Consider the following 16,143-nt stretch of genomic DNA (forward strand, 5'->3'; position numbering starts at 1 on the left):
CTCTATATCCCAAAGATATATTTTTATTTACCTTTTAATTTTTTCTATTAAATTTGTCTTATTTTTTTGGTCATTGAGCTAAGTTTTTTTTGTTTAATTTTTATCCATACATTCGATTTGTTTGCTCATCTTATCCAGCTAGTTTTTCCACTTTCCTATAAAATATATTTCCTCCATTAGGAGTATTATATTTGCTACTGATAAAAACATTTTCCCACTAAACATGTCGCTATCAGTTATAATTATTTCAAAAAGGAAGTAATACATCTATACCATTTTTTATTTTTTTCCACATAATTTGTATTTGAGACTATTTTTTAGGACAAATGGAATAACAATGTTATGAATCAAAAGTGTATAGTACTGCATCCTTACCTCTAAATCATCAAATCAAAGCATAGTAAAAATAAGGAAAAATTAATGAGAATAATTCCTATTTTTTACGTTTTTCTGTGAATAATCCTCCTCTTTTTGATTATTAATGAATAATCCGAATTTTTTACTTTATTTGCTCACTACACCCCCTTTGAAAATGTGACTGTCTACACTAGGTGATAAAGTCATTTCTAACTTGTTCTCTTCCTTCTTATTGCTGCCGTATTCTTCCTCCTTCTTACTCCATTTCTCCATTATTAAACCCAAATTTAAGAGACAGAAAATTCAGTTCATCCCTTTACTTTTTTTTTCTCTTGGTTTTTTGCAAAAATGAATTCTCATTCAAAAAATGATGAACCCAAATTTGAAAATAATAATGAAGAACAGCAGCATACACAAGGCTAAAAAAAGAACACAATTTCTTAATTATGATGAAGAACAATATAAATTCGAAAATTTTTGGTTTTACATTCGAAAATTAAACATAAATTCGCACATTTAAAATAGCAGAAACTCGCAAATAACAATACCGAAACCTCCATGAGAATAACAGCTTACCATGTTTATGAAGAACAACAACAAAAACAACCGGATTCTACCAACCTTCTTTGAATTTGGGGTGAAATGATGAACCATAGAATTGGAAAAATGCAAATTGGGAGTTTTAGGATGAACCCTAAAATCTTAGGGTGAAACGAACATGAAATTGAATGCCGAAGAAGATTATTCTGATGAAGACATTAACCTTAGCTTTTCGACCTGTTGTTATAAATCACAATTTCGATGGGGGTGCTGTGAGCAACTAAGGTGAGAAGTTCCGATTTTTCATAAATAATAAAAAATAGGTATTATTCTTTAAAAATTAGGAACTATTCACAACAAAACGTAAAAAGTGAAGAATTTCTACAAAAAATTTTCCTAAAAATAAGGGATGAAAGTGAAACCAAAATAACTGTGGGTTAAAGCAGCATAACCAAAATCTGCATTCCCACAATACCATGATTGGGATAATGAAATCCAAATTATCCCAATCCCATTTATATATTTCTAATACAAAATTACAATTAAAAAAAAAAAGAAAAACAGAATTCATCATACATATACATTACAAGGTTAAAAAATTCTTAAATTTCCTGTTAGATGGTGCTAAATTTGAAGGAGAAGAAGCCAAAGGAAGAACTTGTGAAGAACAAGAAGAATCACCCTTAAAACAATAAGGAGAATGATAATGGTGATTTAATTCCTCATTTTCTTCATTTTTAGCAACAATAATCTTAATAAAACACCCATTTTTTTCATTAGAACACCCATTTTCTTCATTAAAACACCCATTTTCTTCATTAAAACGCTCATTTAGTAGATTCCCTTGTGATTTAGCTTGTTCAAACATCATGATTCTCCTCTGTAATTTCTCCTCAGCATCCCTTAAAAACTTGAACTTTGGAGGAGGAGAAGATTTCACAATCTTACTAAATTCAGCATCATTTGAAGATTCAAAAAATGGGTTATACCCACCACTTTGATTACTATGACAAGATCCCATTGGTGTAATTGGGGGTGTTACAAATTGAGGAGATGAAATTGGTGTTAAAAATGGTGGTGTTTGATTAATTTCATGAGTTTTTAAAAGATCACTTAAACTTCTTTTCCCTTTTGTTGATTTCCCATCTTCTGATTCTAAATCTTCTTTTGTTTCTTCTTGAATGGTGAATAGAAATCTTGGGTGCCCTAAAATTGTTCCAAAATAATTATCCTTGTTGTTTTGGGATTGAAATTGGAATTCTTGGTTTAATTGTTGTTGGGTTTGGGATTGGGGATTTGGGATTTCTGTTGAATGAAGATTTATTGAGTTTTTTGATTGTTTTTTGAAACAAAATAGGTGTAGAAATTGCCTTTTTGGTTGGTTATACTTGTGCCCATCTTGAATCTTTCTTTTAATGATTCTTCTTTTCCACCATAATAAGTAGTAAATTTCAGCAAGCAATGCTAATAGTAAACATGTAAATACCACACTTAATCCAAGTCCTACTCTGCTTAAAGACTTCATCTTCATTGTTTTAAATCATATGATTAATGCCCAAAGATGTTTACCATAAGTGTTCGAAACAGACCCGAAATTATATGATTGAACCCCACTTCAACAATGGATTTACTACATATGTGTGGACACAAAATCTGATTTTGACTCGACCCAAAACACCTGAAAGCAATTTGATTGCCAATGGACACTTTTATTGTTTTAAATCATATACTTTTAACACTTTTATTGTTTTAAATCATTAAGTAACTAAAAATACTCTTAAACCCAATGAAAGTTTTCACTTGAGAACAATACCCAGAAAACAAAAGTTGATTAGAGATCTTCCTGAGCTAATCTTCAATAATGCACAAAAGATGTTCACTAACGTATTCTAAACAGACCCGACATTATTACTCAACCCGACTTCAACAACGAATTAACGTACGAAAACACCTGACCTGAAACCAATCTGAGTTCGGAATGATCACTTTTATTGTTTACATTCCTTTTCCTTGAACACTTGTATTAGTTGAAACTTGAAAGTTGAAAGCTGAAAGAAAAATTTTGTTTTTTTTCATTTCTCTAAATGGAACATCAAATTGTTCAAATATTGGATGGAAATTTATTGGTGGATATAGAGAGAGGGAGAAATAGATTGTGGGTGGAAAGAGATGAATGAGAAGGGATAATAATGGTAGAGGAAATGTTGAATTTGTATAAGGGAAATGAAGGGAAAGAAAGACCAAAGCAAATAGCAAATAGGAAATTGTAAATAGAGTGAATCCAGAGAAGAGAGAGCACATCCTCCAAGGGAAGATCACATGGGATGAACAAACAAAAAAGGTGGTGTAGTTGTCACTATCTGTAAATAATTTGTTGAACATCAGAAGGGAATAAGGAGTAGGAGTAGGAGTATCTCTTAAACTTAAACTGTATTCAAAACCACTTTGTTTAGTTTACTTATAAAGCCATAAACAGTGTGCTTATGCTTTTGTTATGTTTCCAATCAACTACGGAGTATTTCTTATACCCGATCCTTAAAGTTCGCCACCCCTTTTCATTTTTTCGCCACCCCCCTAAAATTACGTATTTACTCCTATAGTTTAAAAAATTACAAAAATGCCACTCCTTACAAATTTCTTATTTATAATAATAATAATAATAATAATAATAAAAACAACAATAATAAAATTAAATAATAATAATAAATAAAATTAATAATAATAATAACAGTAATAATAATAATAATAATAATAATAATAATAATAATAATAATAATAATAATAATAATAATAATAATAAAAACAACAATAATAAAATTAAATAATAATAATTATTATTCAAAAAAAAAAAAGTTGAGTCGCCCAAAATTAGGCGACTGAACCATGGTCGAGTCGCCCAGATTTGGGCGACTGGACCATGGTCGAGTCGCACAAAATTGGGCGACTGAACCATGGTCCAGTCGCCCAATTTTGGGCGACTCAATTTTTTTTTTCTTTTTGGATAATAATAATAATAATAATAATAATAATAATAATAATAATATTAATAATAATATTAATACTAATAATAATAATTTATAGATTAATGTGGTCTATTAGCTCAGTTGGTTAGAGCGTTGTACTAATAACGTGAAGGTCACAGGTTTGAGACCTGAACAAGCCATTATTTAATAATTATTAATTTTTTATTATAAATATGATAAAAAATTAATAATTATTAAATAATGGCTTGTGCAGGTCTCGAACATGTGACCTTCACATTAATAGTACAACGCTCTAACCAACTGAGCTAATAGACCACATTAATCTATAAATTATTATTATTAGTATTAATATTATTATTATTATTATTATTATTATCCAAAAAAAAAAAAATTGAGTCGCCCAAAATTGGGCGACTGAACCATGGTCGAGTCGCCCAGATCTGGGCGACTCAATTTTTTTTTTTTTTTTGAATAATAATAATTATTATTTAATTTTATTATTGTTGTTATTATTATTATTATTATTATTATTATTATTATAAATAAAAAATTTGAAATGAGTGGCAAAATTGTAATTTTTAAAAAATCAGGGGCAAATTCGTAATTTCATTTGGAGGGGTGGCGAAAAAATGAAAAGGGTGGCGAAGTTTAGCAACACCCTTTCTTATATGTGGGTCATATTCATATTCCTAATTTTTCAAAAAGTAACAAACTATCATCTTAAAGTGTAATGTCATTTTAACAACAAACTTTTCTTAGAATTGATATCATTAACAACAATAAAAATAATGTTTTCACCCCCTCTTGTGAGAGGTTGTCTGTCTAAAAAACGATCCTCACAAGCCGCCCAATATGTATAAAATTAAGAGTAAATCTCCTATGCGACCGCTGTATGTATGCGGTCAACCCAGAATTTCAGCCCAACAATTTTCAATGTTATTAATATCAAGATTCAAAGTTTTCAATACCTATTTCAAGGTTAAGATGTCCATTCCAATAATTAAAAATGGATCATTCTAAGTATTAAAATGAACATTTCAAGAATTAAATTCAACATCCTACTATAAAGATCTAAATATCTATTTCAAGTCTTAAAATGTACTCTCTATGTGCCATTTAATTTGCACCATTTTTCATATTAGTTTGTTCCACTCATAGTACACCCTTTTTTGGCAATAATCCTACACTCTTTTTTTTAATCTCATTCACATATTTATTATTTCTCTCCTTCTTAGCCATTCATTTTTTGTCATCACTTATTTATTTTTGTCTTATTTTCCAACCAAATTTTCCACTTCACTAAATTTCACTCAAAAAGTATTGGGTGCATTCTCATGTTTAAAAAGCCTAACAATGTTTTTCCAAAAGGATTAACTTTAACATCCTACTTCAAAATCAAAATCTCTATTATAAGGCTTAAAATGTCTATTCTAATGTTTTAAACCCTTTTTCAAAGCCTTAACCTTCCTTTTTTACAAAGATTGAAATTTAACATTCCACTTTAAAGTTTTTAACGACTATTTTAAGAAATAAAATGTCAATTTTAAGCCTTAACCTTCATTTTCCAAAAGGATTAAGTATAACTTCCTACTATAAAGTTTTAGAGACCTTTTTAAGTGTTAAAATGTCTATTCTAAGAATTACATTGCCTATTCTAAAAAAATCTTAAGTTGTCAATTTAATCCTTAAAATGCCAATTACAAAGCTTAAATTATCTAATCCAATTCTTAAGTTTAATATCCTACTTCAAACTTTAAAATGTCAACTCCAAACTTTAAATAGCCAATTTGAAGCCTTAAAATGCCAATTTTAAAGCTTAAATTGCCTAATCTAATACTTTTACAACTGCTACATTTAGATAACTGAAATGTATATCCAGTTAAAATAACATAGTTGCAGATGTCTTGAAAAACAAATTAGAAGCCGTAGTGCTACATGGGGATAGAGGCAAACATAGATAGTAGATACTTCAGTTGGAGACATTTCAATCACCATACTTGTTTTCATCATTATCATATTGTCTTTAGTACCGAACCATGGCTATCCCATGCACATCCACAAATTAAAATCAAAAAAAATTGTATCTTGTATAATCAAGCAAATGGAAATACACATAGACGATCAAAGAAGACGATTGAAGAAGACGATTGAGAAGAAATGAGGATTGGTATGATGAAGAAGAATTAAAAAAGTAATTAATTGTTTTCTTTTATTTTGCTAAATGGGCTATTAAGCCCAATATAATAACAGGTCTCATACATGAGACCGTCTCACGGGAGAATTGTTGTAAACTTAATTCTTGTGAGAGCCGTCTCTTTGATAGACACCTCTCACAAAAGGTCCGATGTATTTTCTTTTTTTAAATAAAATGCTATAAGCAAACTTTTTCCATATATATGCACAATTTTCAAAATGACTTAATAAATTCCACATGCAAAATTGGTCCCTAAAACTGCTCTCAAACCATTTTTTTATATCCATCTCAAAATCAAATCTAAAAACAATACAAATGAAAGCACACTAAAGCCGTTTAGAAATTCTACATAAAGATGTAGTCTCCAAACGATATCCAGACCATTAACAAAAGTTAAAACACTAAATTCCAAGGATTCGTTCCACCCTAACGGATTACGTCCTGATGGGTAGAAATAATGGTGATCGACAACAACTATAGCAGCGGAATAATAAAAAGAATTTCTAAACTAAATCCTCGTACAACTCGAGAACCCCCTTAGGCCTCTTAAAAAACATAACATAATCTTTAGGAATTAAAGTTCTTAACATTCATAACATACAATTGGACAAACGAGGTCTCAAGTGTTAAGATGAAATCCTCACTCCCCACGTCTCAGCCTGCAAACGATCTACTAGTCATCAAGGACAACATTGTCGTTGGCGTTCAAAACACAGTACACTCACAGACAATAGTCTAGATGCATAATAAACAAACATTAATTTATATCTCAACCAATCTAGCATACAAAGGCTCTGTGTAAATTCATCATCCTCTTTTAATCCATTGAATACTATGACTCATCTACAACTAGGGTTGTTCACCAATCCACACCCAGACCGAACCGGGCAGAACCCTTGGACCAAAAAATCGGAATTTTGAATATTCTAAGACCGGACTGGTTCATCAGGTGCGGTTTCGCTCTCACCTGGTTTCCTCCTAGTCCGGTTCGAGTTTAGATCGGTTAGATCGGAAGTAATTTTTGATACCAAAAATAAATTTAAAAAATGGAAGATTTTAAAATAATTAGCAAAATTAAGTATTGTAAAATTAAAATATTTGAGTTAAAAAATTATTTTGTGTTAGAAATAAAAATTATAAAGCCCTTTAAATAATTATATACATAAAAATCGTAAATCTTATTCCTCTTCAAAATTACTTTTATATGTATTTGGTGATTTGGTCTAACCGAATTTTTCCGGTTTAGGTCCGATCTCAACCGATTCCGGTATGAACCGCCGGTCTGGTCTCATTTTGCACACCCCTATCTATAACCACCCAACACTCGACTGAGTCGTTGCCTGACTAAGTGGGTCGCTTCAGTAATCTAGTTGGTAGAATACACAAGGGAGAGCTAATCCAATGCAATTACCCACCAAGATGTTGCCCGATATCTTAACGAGTCATTGAGGTAAAGAGTATGCATACCCTCCATAGTGGCCCTTATTAGGGCCCCGCCAATGGAGACCAAATTACCCTATTGGGTACAATTTTTAATTGTCCTTATTAGGAGTATTATTTTCACAACCCTACTGGATGTCCCAAACCAAATTCTCCTTAAGAGTTTTCATTACTAGTAAGTTAATTATTCGAGGGTTTAAGTCCTTATGTGATCTAATTCCATAGTAACCAACATAACCCAACAACATCAATCATTTACAAATGATATCCAGGATAATTATGCACAACGAAATCTCAGCGTGCACGTACGTTAATAGACATGCACGCAACCCAAACTCGTAAGTCAAGCAAACAACTTAGTGACCCCTCACAAATTGGGGTCCTAACAACAAGCAACACCCAAGGAAAACACGCATTATAGCATATTTAAAAAAAACACCAAATTGACCACCCACAAATAATTCACTTAAATTCCATTTAGGCACACATCATTTTAATAATGTACAATTAGTTAATTAAAGTTTTTTTGTATAATCAAAAACGTACAGCCCCTACAGCTTCTAAGGTGCAAACCGAAAAACTGACTTCACTATTGCGTCCAGAAGGTACCAATTACCTTGGGTACCAAATCTCATGATTTTTAAAGGTTGTTTACTATATTTAAGTAGTTAAAGCATCTATGTGATTTTAAATTCAAACGAACATCAAAACTGTCCAAAAATATCACAACGAACCCCTTAAGGGCACGGTTCGCGTAACGAGACAGAAATTTTCTGCCCAAAATATGTTTTATAATATTTTATATTATTAGAATATTTTCTTCTAATAATTATTTACATTATACTCTTCAAAGTTAAGAATTGTTTCAACAATTCAAACTCACAATTTTTCTTCCAATTACAACAAAAAAATAATTAAATAAAGTAATTAAGTTTATGATTCAAAATTTATCAAATAAAAATAGAAAAAATAATTTATTACATCTATATATATATATATATATATATATATATATATATATATATATATATATATATATATATATATATATATATATATATATATATATATATATATATATATATATATATATATGTATATATGTATATATATATATATATATATATATATATATATATATATATATATATATATATATATATATATATATATATATATATATATAGTATATATATATATATATATATATATATATATATATATATATATATATATATATATATATATATATATGTATATATATATATATATATGTATGTATATATATATATATATGTGTGAATTTTCAAATATCATTTTATATAAAGCTTACAAGACATGTGAATATTTTTTTAAAACATTTTTTTTTTACAAAACATAAACATTATATATGTTTATATATTTTTTCTTTAAACAATAATTCCAATCTAACATACTCAATTAATTTCTTCTTAAACAAATCACACATATCAAAATTCACAATACCAGAACTATTATATTTTATTTATTTAATTTTTAAATCAAAAGTACACATTTTTTAACCTATATTTTTGCAAGAGAAAATTATATAAAACTACCTCTTCTATACCCTTCTTTGCAAAAATCTATCTTTTGTAATTTTTTTTACAAAAAACTACCTTATTTAAATTATTCTTTGCAAAAGACTACCTGTTAACGTTTTCTTACTCTTTAACCGTTGAAACTGACGTTGACCATCACGTGCAAGTCACGTGATTTATTATCCCTTTCCTTCTTCTTTCATTTCAGCCATTTCACTCGAAAATTTCTAAGTAAACGCTGCCTCTACTTCTTCTTTGCGATTTCGATTCTTCATCATCTGAGCGACATCTTGTTGGTGAAGCTTCTAACATTTAGAGGTATGTAGTACTACTCAATTACAGTTTTTTTCTTCATTGTTTTTTGTTATCTTTAAAATTGAATTCCTTCTTCAAATCTGCTTCCTTTTGTCTGCGGGTCTGCTGTGTTTGAATTTCTTGTTATTCATCGTTTAACTTGTAAATTGATTGTTGTTGTGTGTGAATAATTTATTAGGGTTCTTAAAATTAGATAAATCAATAACATGAAGAAATTGAAAATCTGGAAAAAAGCAACTACTGCGAAAAAGATGGATTCTGAGTTGGCAACTGATTTCGGTAATGTTAGGGTAGATGAGGTGGAGCTTGAAACATCTGATGTGGCACATGAGGTTGTGGATGAGTTGGAAACAGCAAATGTAGATGCTGTTGGTGGGCAAATGGGACCACCAAACACATATACGGGTTATAAAGAATGTGTAAGTGCTAACCCTAGATCTAAAACAACTACCTCAGCTGCTCTTTCTGCCCTAAACCTTACACCAAATGAGATAGGCCAAATAGAGCAACAAATTTCTGATATTGAGGTTGAGGATAACAGTGATGATGATTACAATGGTAGTGATGAGGATGAATATGCGAATGATTCTGATTTGTTTGCAGAAAATGTAGTATATGGTCTCGATGATGTGTTTGTTGGTGAGGATGAAATTAGGTTGATAGTAGATAAGGAGATTGATGAAGAAAACAACAGAGACATATACGTTAATGATGATGAACTGGAGTCTGATGATGATGATTTGGGTGCATTGAATGTTGATGAGGAAAGTGTAGTTAGCTGTGCTACATTTAATCCTGAGGTTGATTTCAAGGGTAAGATCAATTTGTCGTTAGGCCTTAAGTTTCCTTCGATATATGTCTTTAGAAAAGCATTAAGGTACCATGCTGTTGAATGTGGTTACAATTATTATTACTTGCATAATGGTAGAAGTAGGATAACCGTGTATTGTTACAATAGATGCGATTGTCTGAAATCAAAAGCTAGAATTGTGAATTGTGTTTGTGGGAAGGATAAGAAGTGTCATTTTAAGGTTCATGCTAAGAAGTTGAAAGATGAGGAGACATTTCAAATAAGGATTTATATTCCCGAGCACACTTGTGGTCACCAACACATTAATAACAAAGTCACTGCGTTGTATTTAGCTGAGAAATACATAGAGGATTGGAGGGAAAATCTAAATTGGGATTTAAGGGCATTTAAGAAACGGGTTAACAGAGAGTTAGGTTGTGAAGTGAAGTATTCTAAGTGTTACATGGCTAAAAGAATTGCTAAGAAAATGATTGTTGGTGATGCTAGTGAAGAGTATAGTAGGGTGTGGGATTATGCTGAAGCAATAAGGAGGTTTAACCCAGGAAGCACTGCAATCGTGAAATGCATTGGAATAGACACACCTCCACCCTTGTTTCAAAGGATGTATATATGTTTGCCAGCATGTAAGGAGGGTTTTGTTGCTGGATGTAGGCCTATTATAGGTGTGGATGGGGCACATTTGAAGGGAGAATTCCCTGGGGTTTTGATGACTGCAGTAGGTAAGGATGGGAACAACAACATCTTCCCTGTTGCATGGGCTGTGGTTGAAACCGAAAATGTTGAAACCTGGACTTGGTTTCTAAATCTCCTCGTAGAAGACCTGATGTCGGTTAGTCCATCGAGTAGTTGTGCACGAGTTGGATGTGAAGATTTTACCTTCATGAGCGATAGGCAAAAGGTATGAACGTAATTAATTGTTAACACATATCTTGTTTCATATGTGACTAAAGTTGAAAACCTATTAATAATGTTATACCTTCATGGGCATTTAGGGTTTGATTGAAGCTTTAAATTCAGTAGTTCCTGAAGCTGAAATTAGGTTCTGTTGTAGGCATATTTGGGCTAACTTCAAGATCAAGTTTCCTGGAGAGTTATACAAACAACACTTTTGGAGAGCAGTAAGAGCTTACAACAAGGTATGGAATCATTTGTGGAATTAAATATTTGACTGTAATGTTGTACTAATATGTGTAAAATCTTCGTGTACAATTTCATTTTGATAAGGAAATGATTGCAATAAAGAATATTTCTGTTGAGGCACATTCATATCTATCTGCTATTCCTGCTAAACATTGGTCTAGGCATGCCTTTTGTAGTAGGAGTAAGTCTGGAATGTTGTTAAATAATATTTGTGAGTCATTCAACAACGTGTTAGTAGAAGCTAGGGGGAAGCCCATTATTTCTCTTATGGAGTGGATTAGGAGATATGTGATGCAAAGGAGTGCAGCCAAACGAGAGGGGTTGGGTAAATTTAAAGGTGTGTTGATGCCAGCTATAACCAAAATGATTGAAAAAAATTCAAAAGAAATATATGGTTTGAGGGTAATCCCAGTAGATGTGTTTGAATTTGAGGTGGATGATGATGAAAAAAGTTACGTGGTAAACTTGACCAATAAGACATGCCTTTGTGGAAGTTGGAATCTTATTGGGATCCCTTGCAAACATGCCATGGCTTGTATTCTTATTAGAAAATTGGATGCAAGTGAATTTGTCCATGAGGCGTATCGTGTAGAAACGTATGCCAAGACGTATGCTCCTAAGTTTTATGGTATGCCTGGACGCGAAATGTGGCCGACAACTACATTAGCCCAACCTCTTCCTCCACCATTTCGAAAGATGCCTGGAAGGCCTAAAATAAGGAAAAGGAAAAAGGAAACTGATGAAGGTAAAGGAGGTAAGAAGCCTGCAACTACTGTTCGAGAATACAAGCAACGAAGATGTGGTAATTGTGGTGAGTTAGGTCACTACAAAAAGGGATGCAAGAATCCAACAAAACCACAACCAACAAAGATGAGGTCAAAGGGTGGAAGGCCTAAAATGGGATCTTCTTGTACTCAACTGTCCACACCAAGTGACATGCCTTGCTCCAGTAGTGAACAACTAATGATAAGTGCAACAGATGCAAGTACTACATATGTAATGGATGAACAAAGTTAAGTATAGAACTTCATAAGTATATGTTGAATGTAATTTGTCGATTTAATGTAAGAAATGTATTAATGTAGCAAATGAACTCAAGAATGTACTATCTTGAACTAGATGTAACTAAAACAGTAATTGAAATGATCATGTACTGCTGTTTGAATCAATTCATTAATTGAAGTTGAGTATGCAGGAAATCAGTTTTTGAACTGATCAGTAATGTGCAGCAAGTTATACAATCAGTTTCTGTTTTAGTGTTAATGGTGTTAATTGTACATGTGTTGATCATTTGTTTTAGTGTTGATACTGAAATCATTTGTACATGTGTTGATCAGTGTTTTAGTGCAGCAAATCATTTCAAGTGTTAATTGTGGTTTCTGATATGGCATGAACTGATATAATGTGCAATGTACTGAAATGTGCAAATGAGCCATGTTCAATGAACTGATATGTGCAGCAAATTAGTATATGTGTTGTGCATGTTGTTCAATGTTCAATGTTTTAGTGCAGCAAATCAGTTCAAGTGTTAATCAATAATGTGCATCAATAATGTGCATCAATTGCTGTATGTGCATCAATAATGTGCATCAATGTACTATGTGTTTGTTCATCATGATACAATACCTGCAAATCCATACCAAAACAAGATACCAGCTCATACACAGCAACACATTGTTACAATATCCAAATCAATATTGAGTATGCAGGAAATCAATACATCAATGCATACAGAGCAAACATACACAGCACCAACAGAAAACTCCAATTACAGAAAACTCCAGTTCATTCATTCATTCATCATCATCATCACACAATATCCAAATCAATGTTACAATTAAGCTTAACTAGGTCCTAAACTCCAATTACTACCCTTGATTAATACAACAAAAACCAACAGAAAACAAAACAAAAACCCTAATACAAAGCTTTTAATCTGACTGTAATGCTCCCTCTCATTCATCCATTTCTTCTTAATCATTTTAATTTCTGAGAATGCTTGTTCCTTTTCATGTTCCAAGCAGCAAATCCTTGATGTCAAAACCTTGATTTCGATTGCCAATTGTCGCTTCTCCTCCACAAGTTTGTTAGTGACTTCTCTTTGCCAAAAAGTCATTTCAGGTTGATCAACCCACTTAAACTTTTTGCATCCCCTCCAATTTGTATCAGGATCATAAAATACGCAAGTCTTGAATCTTCTTCCTGGATTTTCCTTGGTCCAAGAAACCCTCCTTGCAAAGGGAACTCCACACCCACATTTTTCAGTTTTCGAATTTTCGCTACAAGAAGAAGAAGACATTCCAAAGTAATTGCAAAAAATTGGGTTGTTTTACTGATTTACTGACTCGAAATCAAAGAGAAAGAAATGAAGAACAATGATTTTAGGTTATCAAAATGAAGGAAAATGGAAGAGCGCACGAATTAGGGTTTTCGAAATCGCAAAGAAGAAGAAGAGGTAGCGTTTACTTAGAAATTTTCGAGTGAAATGGCTGAAATGAAAGAAGAAGGAAAGGGATAATAAATCACGTGACTTGCACGTGATGGTCAACGTCAGTTTCAACGGTCAAAGAGTAAGAAAACGTTAACAGGCAGTCTTTTGCAAAGAATAATTTAAATAAGGTAGTTTTTTGCAAAAAAATTTACAAAAGGTAGTTTTTTGCAAAGAAGGGTATAGAAAAGGTAGTTTTATATAGTTTTCTCTTTTTGCAATGAACTCAAAACCCAAATTATAAATCAAAACTTGAAACATCTAAGCACAAAAGAATGATGTTTTAATTATAAAATTTAAAACAATTATTACTTGAGACCGTCTTTTCTAAAGACGGTTCTCAAAAGCCCAACCCATTATGTTAATTTAAAAAAAAAACTTATGCGCGCGTGTAAGTTAATGTGAAAAGTTACATAATATATTTGGGGTTATAACAGCATTTATTTGAGGTTATAACATAATATATTTAGTGTTATACCAGGATATATTTTTATAACATAATTTATTTTGGATTATAATATAATATATTTGAAGTTATAACAAATATATATATATATATATATATATATATATATATATATATATATATATATATATATATATATATATATATATATATATATATATATATATATATATATATTTGAGGTTATAACATAATATATATGGGGTTATAACAACATATATTTGTGGTTATAAAATAATATATTTGAGGTTATAAGATAATATATTTAGAGTTGTAATAATATATATTTGAAGTAATAATATAATATATATGGAGTTATAACAACATACATTTGGGGTTATAACATAATATATTTGTTGTATAAAAATACTATACCCTCAAAAACAAACTATTATATACCGAACTATATATTATGTTATAACCCCAAATATGATATGTTATAACCACAAATATATGTTGTCATAACCTTAAATATATATTATGTTATAACCTCAAATATATATATTGTTACATCTTCAAATATATTATGTTATAACCCCAAATAAATTATGTTATAATCCTCAAATATATGCTGATATAACACCAAATATATTATGTTATAACTCCAAATAAATGTTGTTATAACTCTAAATATATTATGTGACTTTTCACATTACAGTTATACACACGCGTCAGTTTTTTTATAATTAACATAATGAGCTGAGCTTTTGAGAACCATCTTTAAAAAAGACCGTTATAAAATATAAAGATTGTAACTAAAGAAACAAAATTAGAATGTGACTTGCAAAAATTCCCGAATCAAAACGATTGAAACCCGATGTAACAAAACGCCCAAATTTCTCTTTTCCTCTGTTTTCTTGGCGGCACACCAGAGAACTACTAGGGTTTTTATTTATTTATTTTTCTTGGTTATGAATAGAATGACAATTGCCTAATAGGAGTTACAAACTACCTACATAAAATCCCCCCAACCCCCCAAAATAATTTGGATTTAAATATTTTTTTTAACAACAATGTAAAATGTCATCCTTAACAAAAACGCAACACTTACATCAATTAGGATAAGCCAATTCTTACACTTTGTTTTGACTTAATTTAAAAACATAATTATTTACCATACTTACTATTAGTATATATATATATATATATATATATATATATATATATATATATATATATATATATATATATATATATATATATATATATATATATATATATATATATATATATATATATATTCTTTAATTATGAAATTAGCAGGGTACCGTCTCTAATTGGGCCAATTCAAATTTAAAATAATAATAATAATAATAATAATAATAATAATAATAATAATAATAATAATAATAATAATAATAAGTACAAATTAGTAACTTATGTGTAACGGCATGTTTACTCAGTAGCGTTTTAAGGTACTTCAAGTAGGCATTTAGTATACTTCAAGTAGACATTAAGGATACGTCAAATATGTATTTTGAATACCTCAAGTTGGGATTTTACAACATATAAAGGAGGATTTTTTAAGCATATCAATGCAAGTAGGGTTTTACACCATGCTAAGTTGGGGTTTAGAGTATAACAATTAGGTGTTTAGGGGACATCAGGTATGGGTTTAATGTAACTCAAGTATGGGTGTCAAGTAGTAGAGGTGTTTATTCGGGTCATCGGCTTGATTTTGGACCGGTGTCATTCGGTTCGATTGGATTTCAGATCAATTAACTTTCGATTGCATGCCGTAACAGGTCATACTTGGGTTAGATTGGTTAGTCACGGGTTGCTTTAAGAACAATTATTCACGTTATCGGGTTTGTACTAGTTCATTACAAGATAAAGTTCGAGTCTAGTG

At 30.7% G+C, this 16,143-nt stretch overlaps 1 protein-coding gene across 1 annotated transcript; it reads right to left on the reverse strand.

The window, feature by feature from the left end:
* Positions 1 to 917: 917 nt before the first annotated feature.
* On the reverse strand, positions 918 to 3,325 carry LOC130803277 (uncharacterized). Its single transcript, XM_057667479.1, has one exon. The coding sequence runs from the start codon at positions 2,426 to 2,428 to the stop codon at positions 1,481 to 1,483; it is 948 nt and encodes a 315-aa protein (XP_057523462.1). The 5' UTR covers positions 2,429 to 3,325; the 3' UTR covers positions 918 to 1,480.
* Positions 3,326 to 16,143: the final 12,818 nt, after the last annotated feature.

Source organism: Amaranthus tricolor, chromosome 16 (assembly GCF_026212465.1).
Source record: "Amaranthus tricolor cultivar Red isolate AtriRed21 chromosome 16, ASM2621246v1, whole genome shotgun sequence".
Classification (NCBI taxonomy): Eukaryota; Viridiplantae; Streptophyta; class Magnoliopsida; order Caryophyllales; family Amaranthaceae; genus Amaranthus; species Amaranthus tricolor.

Coding starts and splice junctions, on each gene's coding strand:
- LOC130803277 (XM_057667479.1), bottom strand. CDS start 2,428: ATGAAGATGAAGTCTTTAAGCAGAGTAGGACTTGGATTAAGTGTGGTA.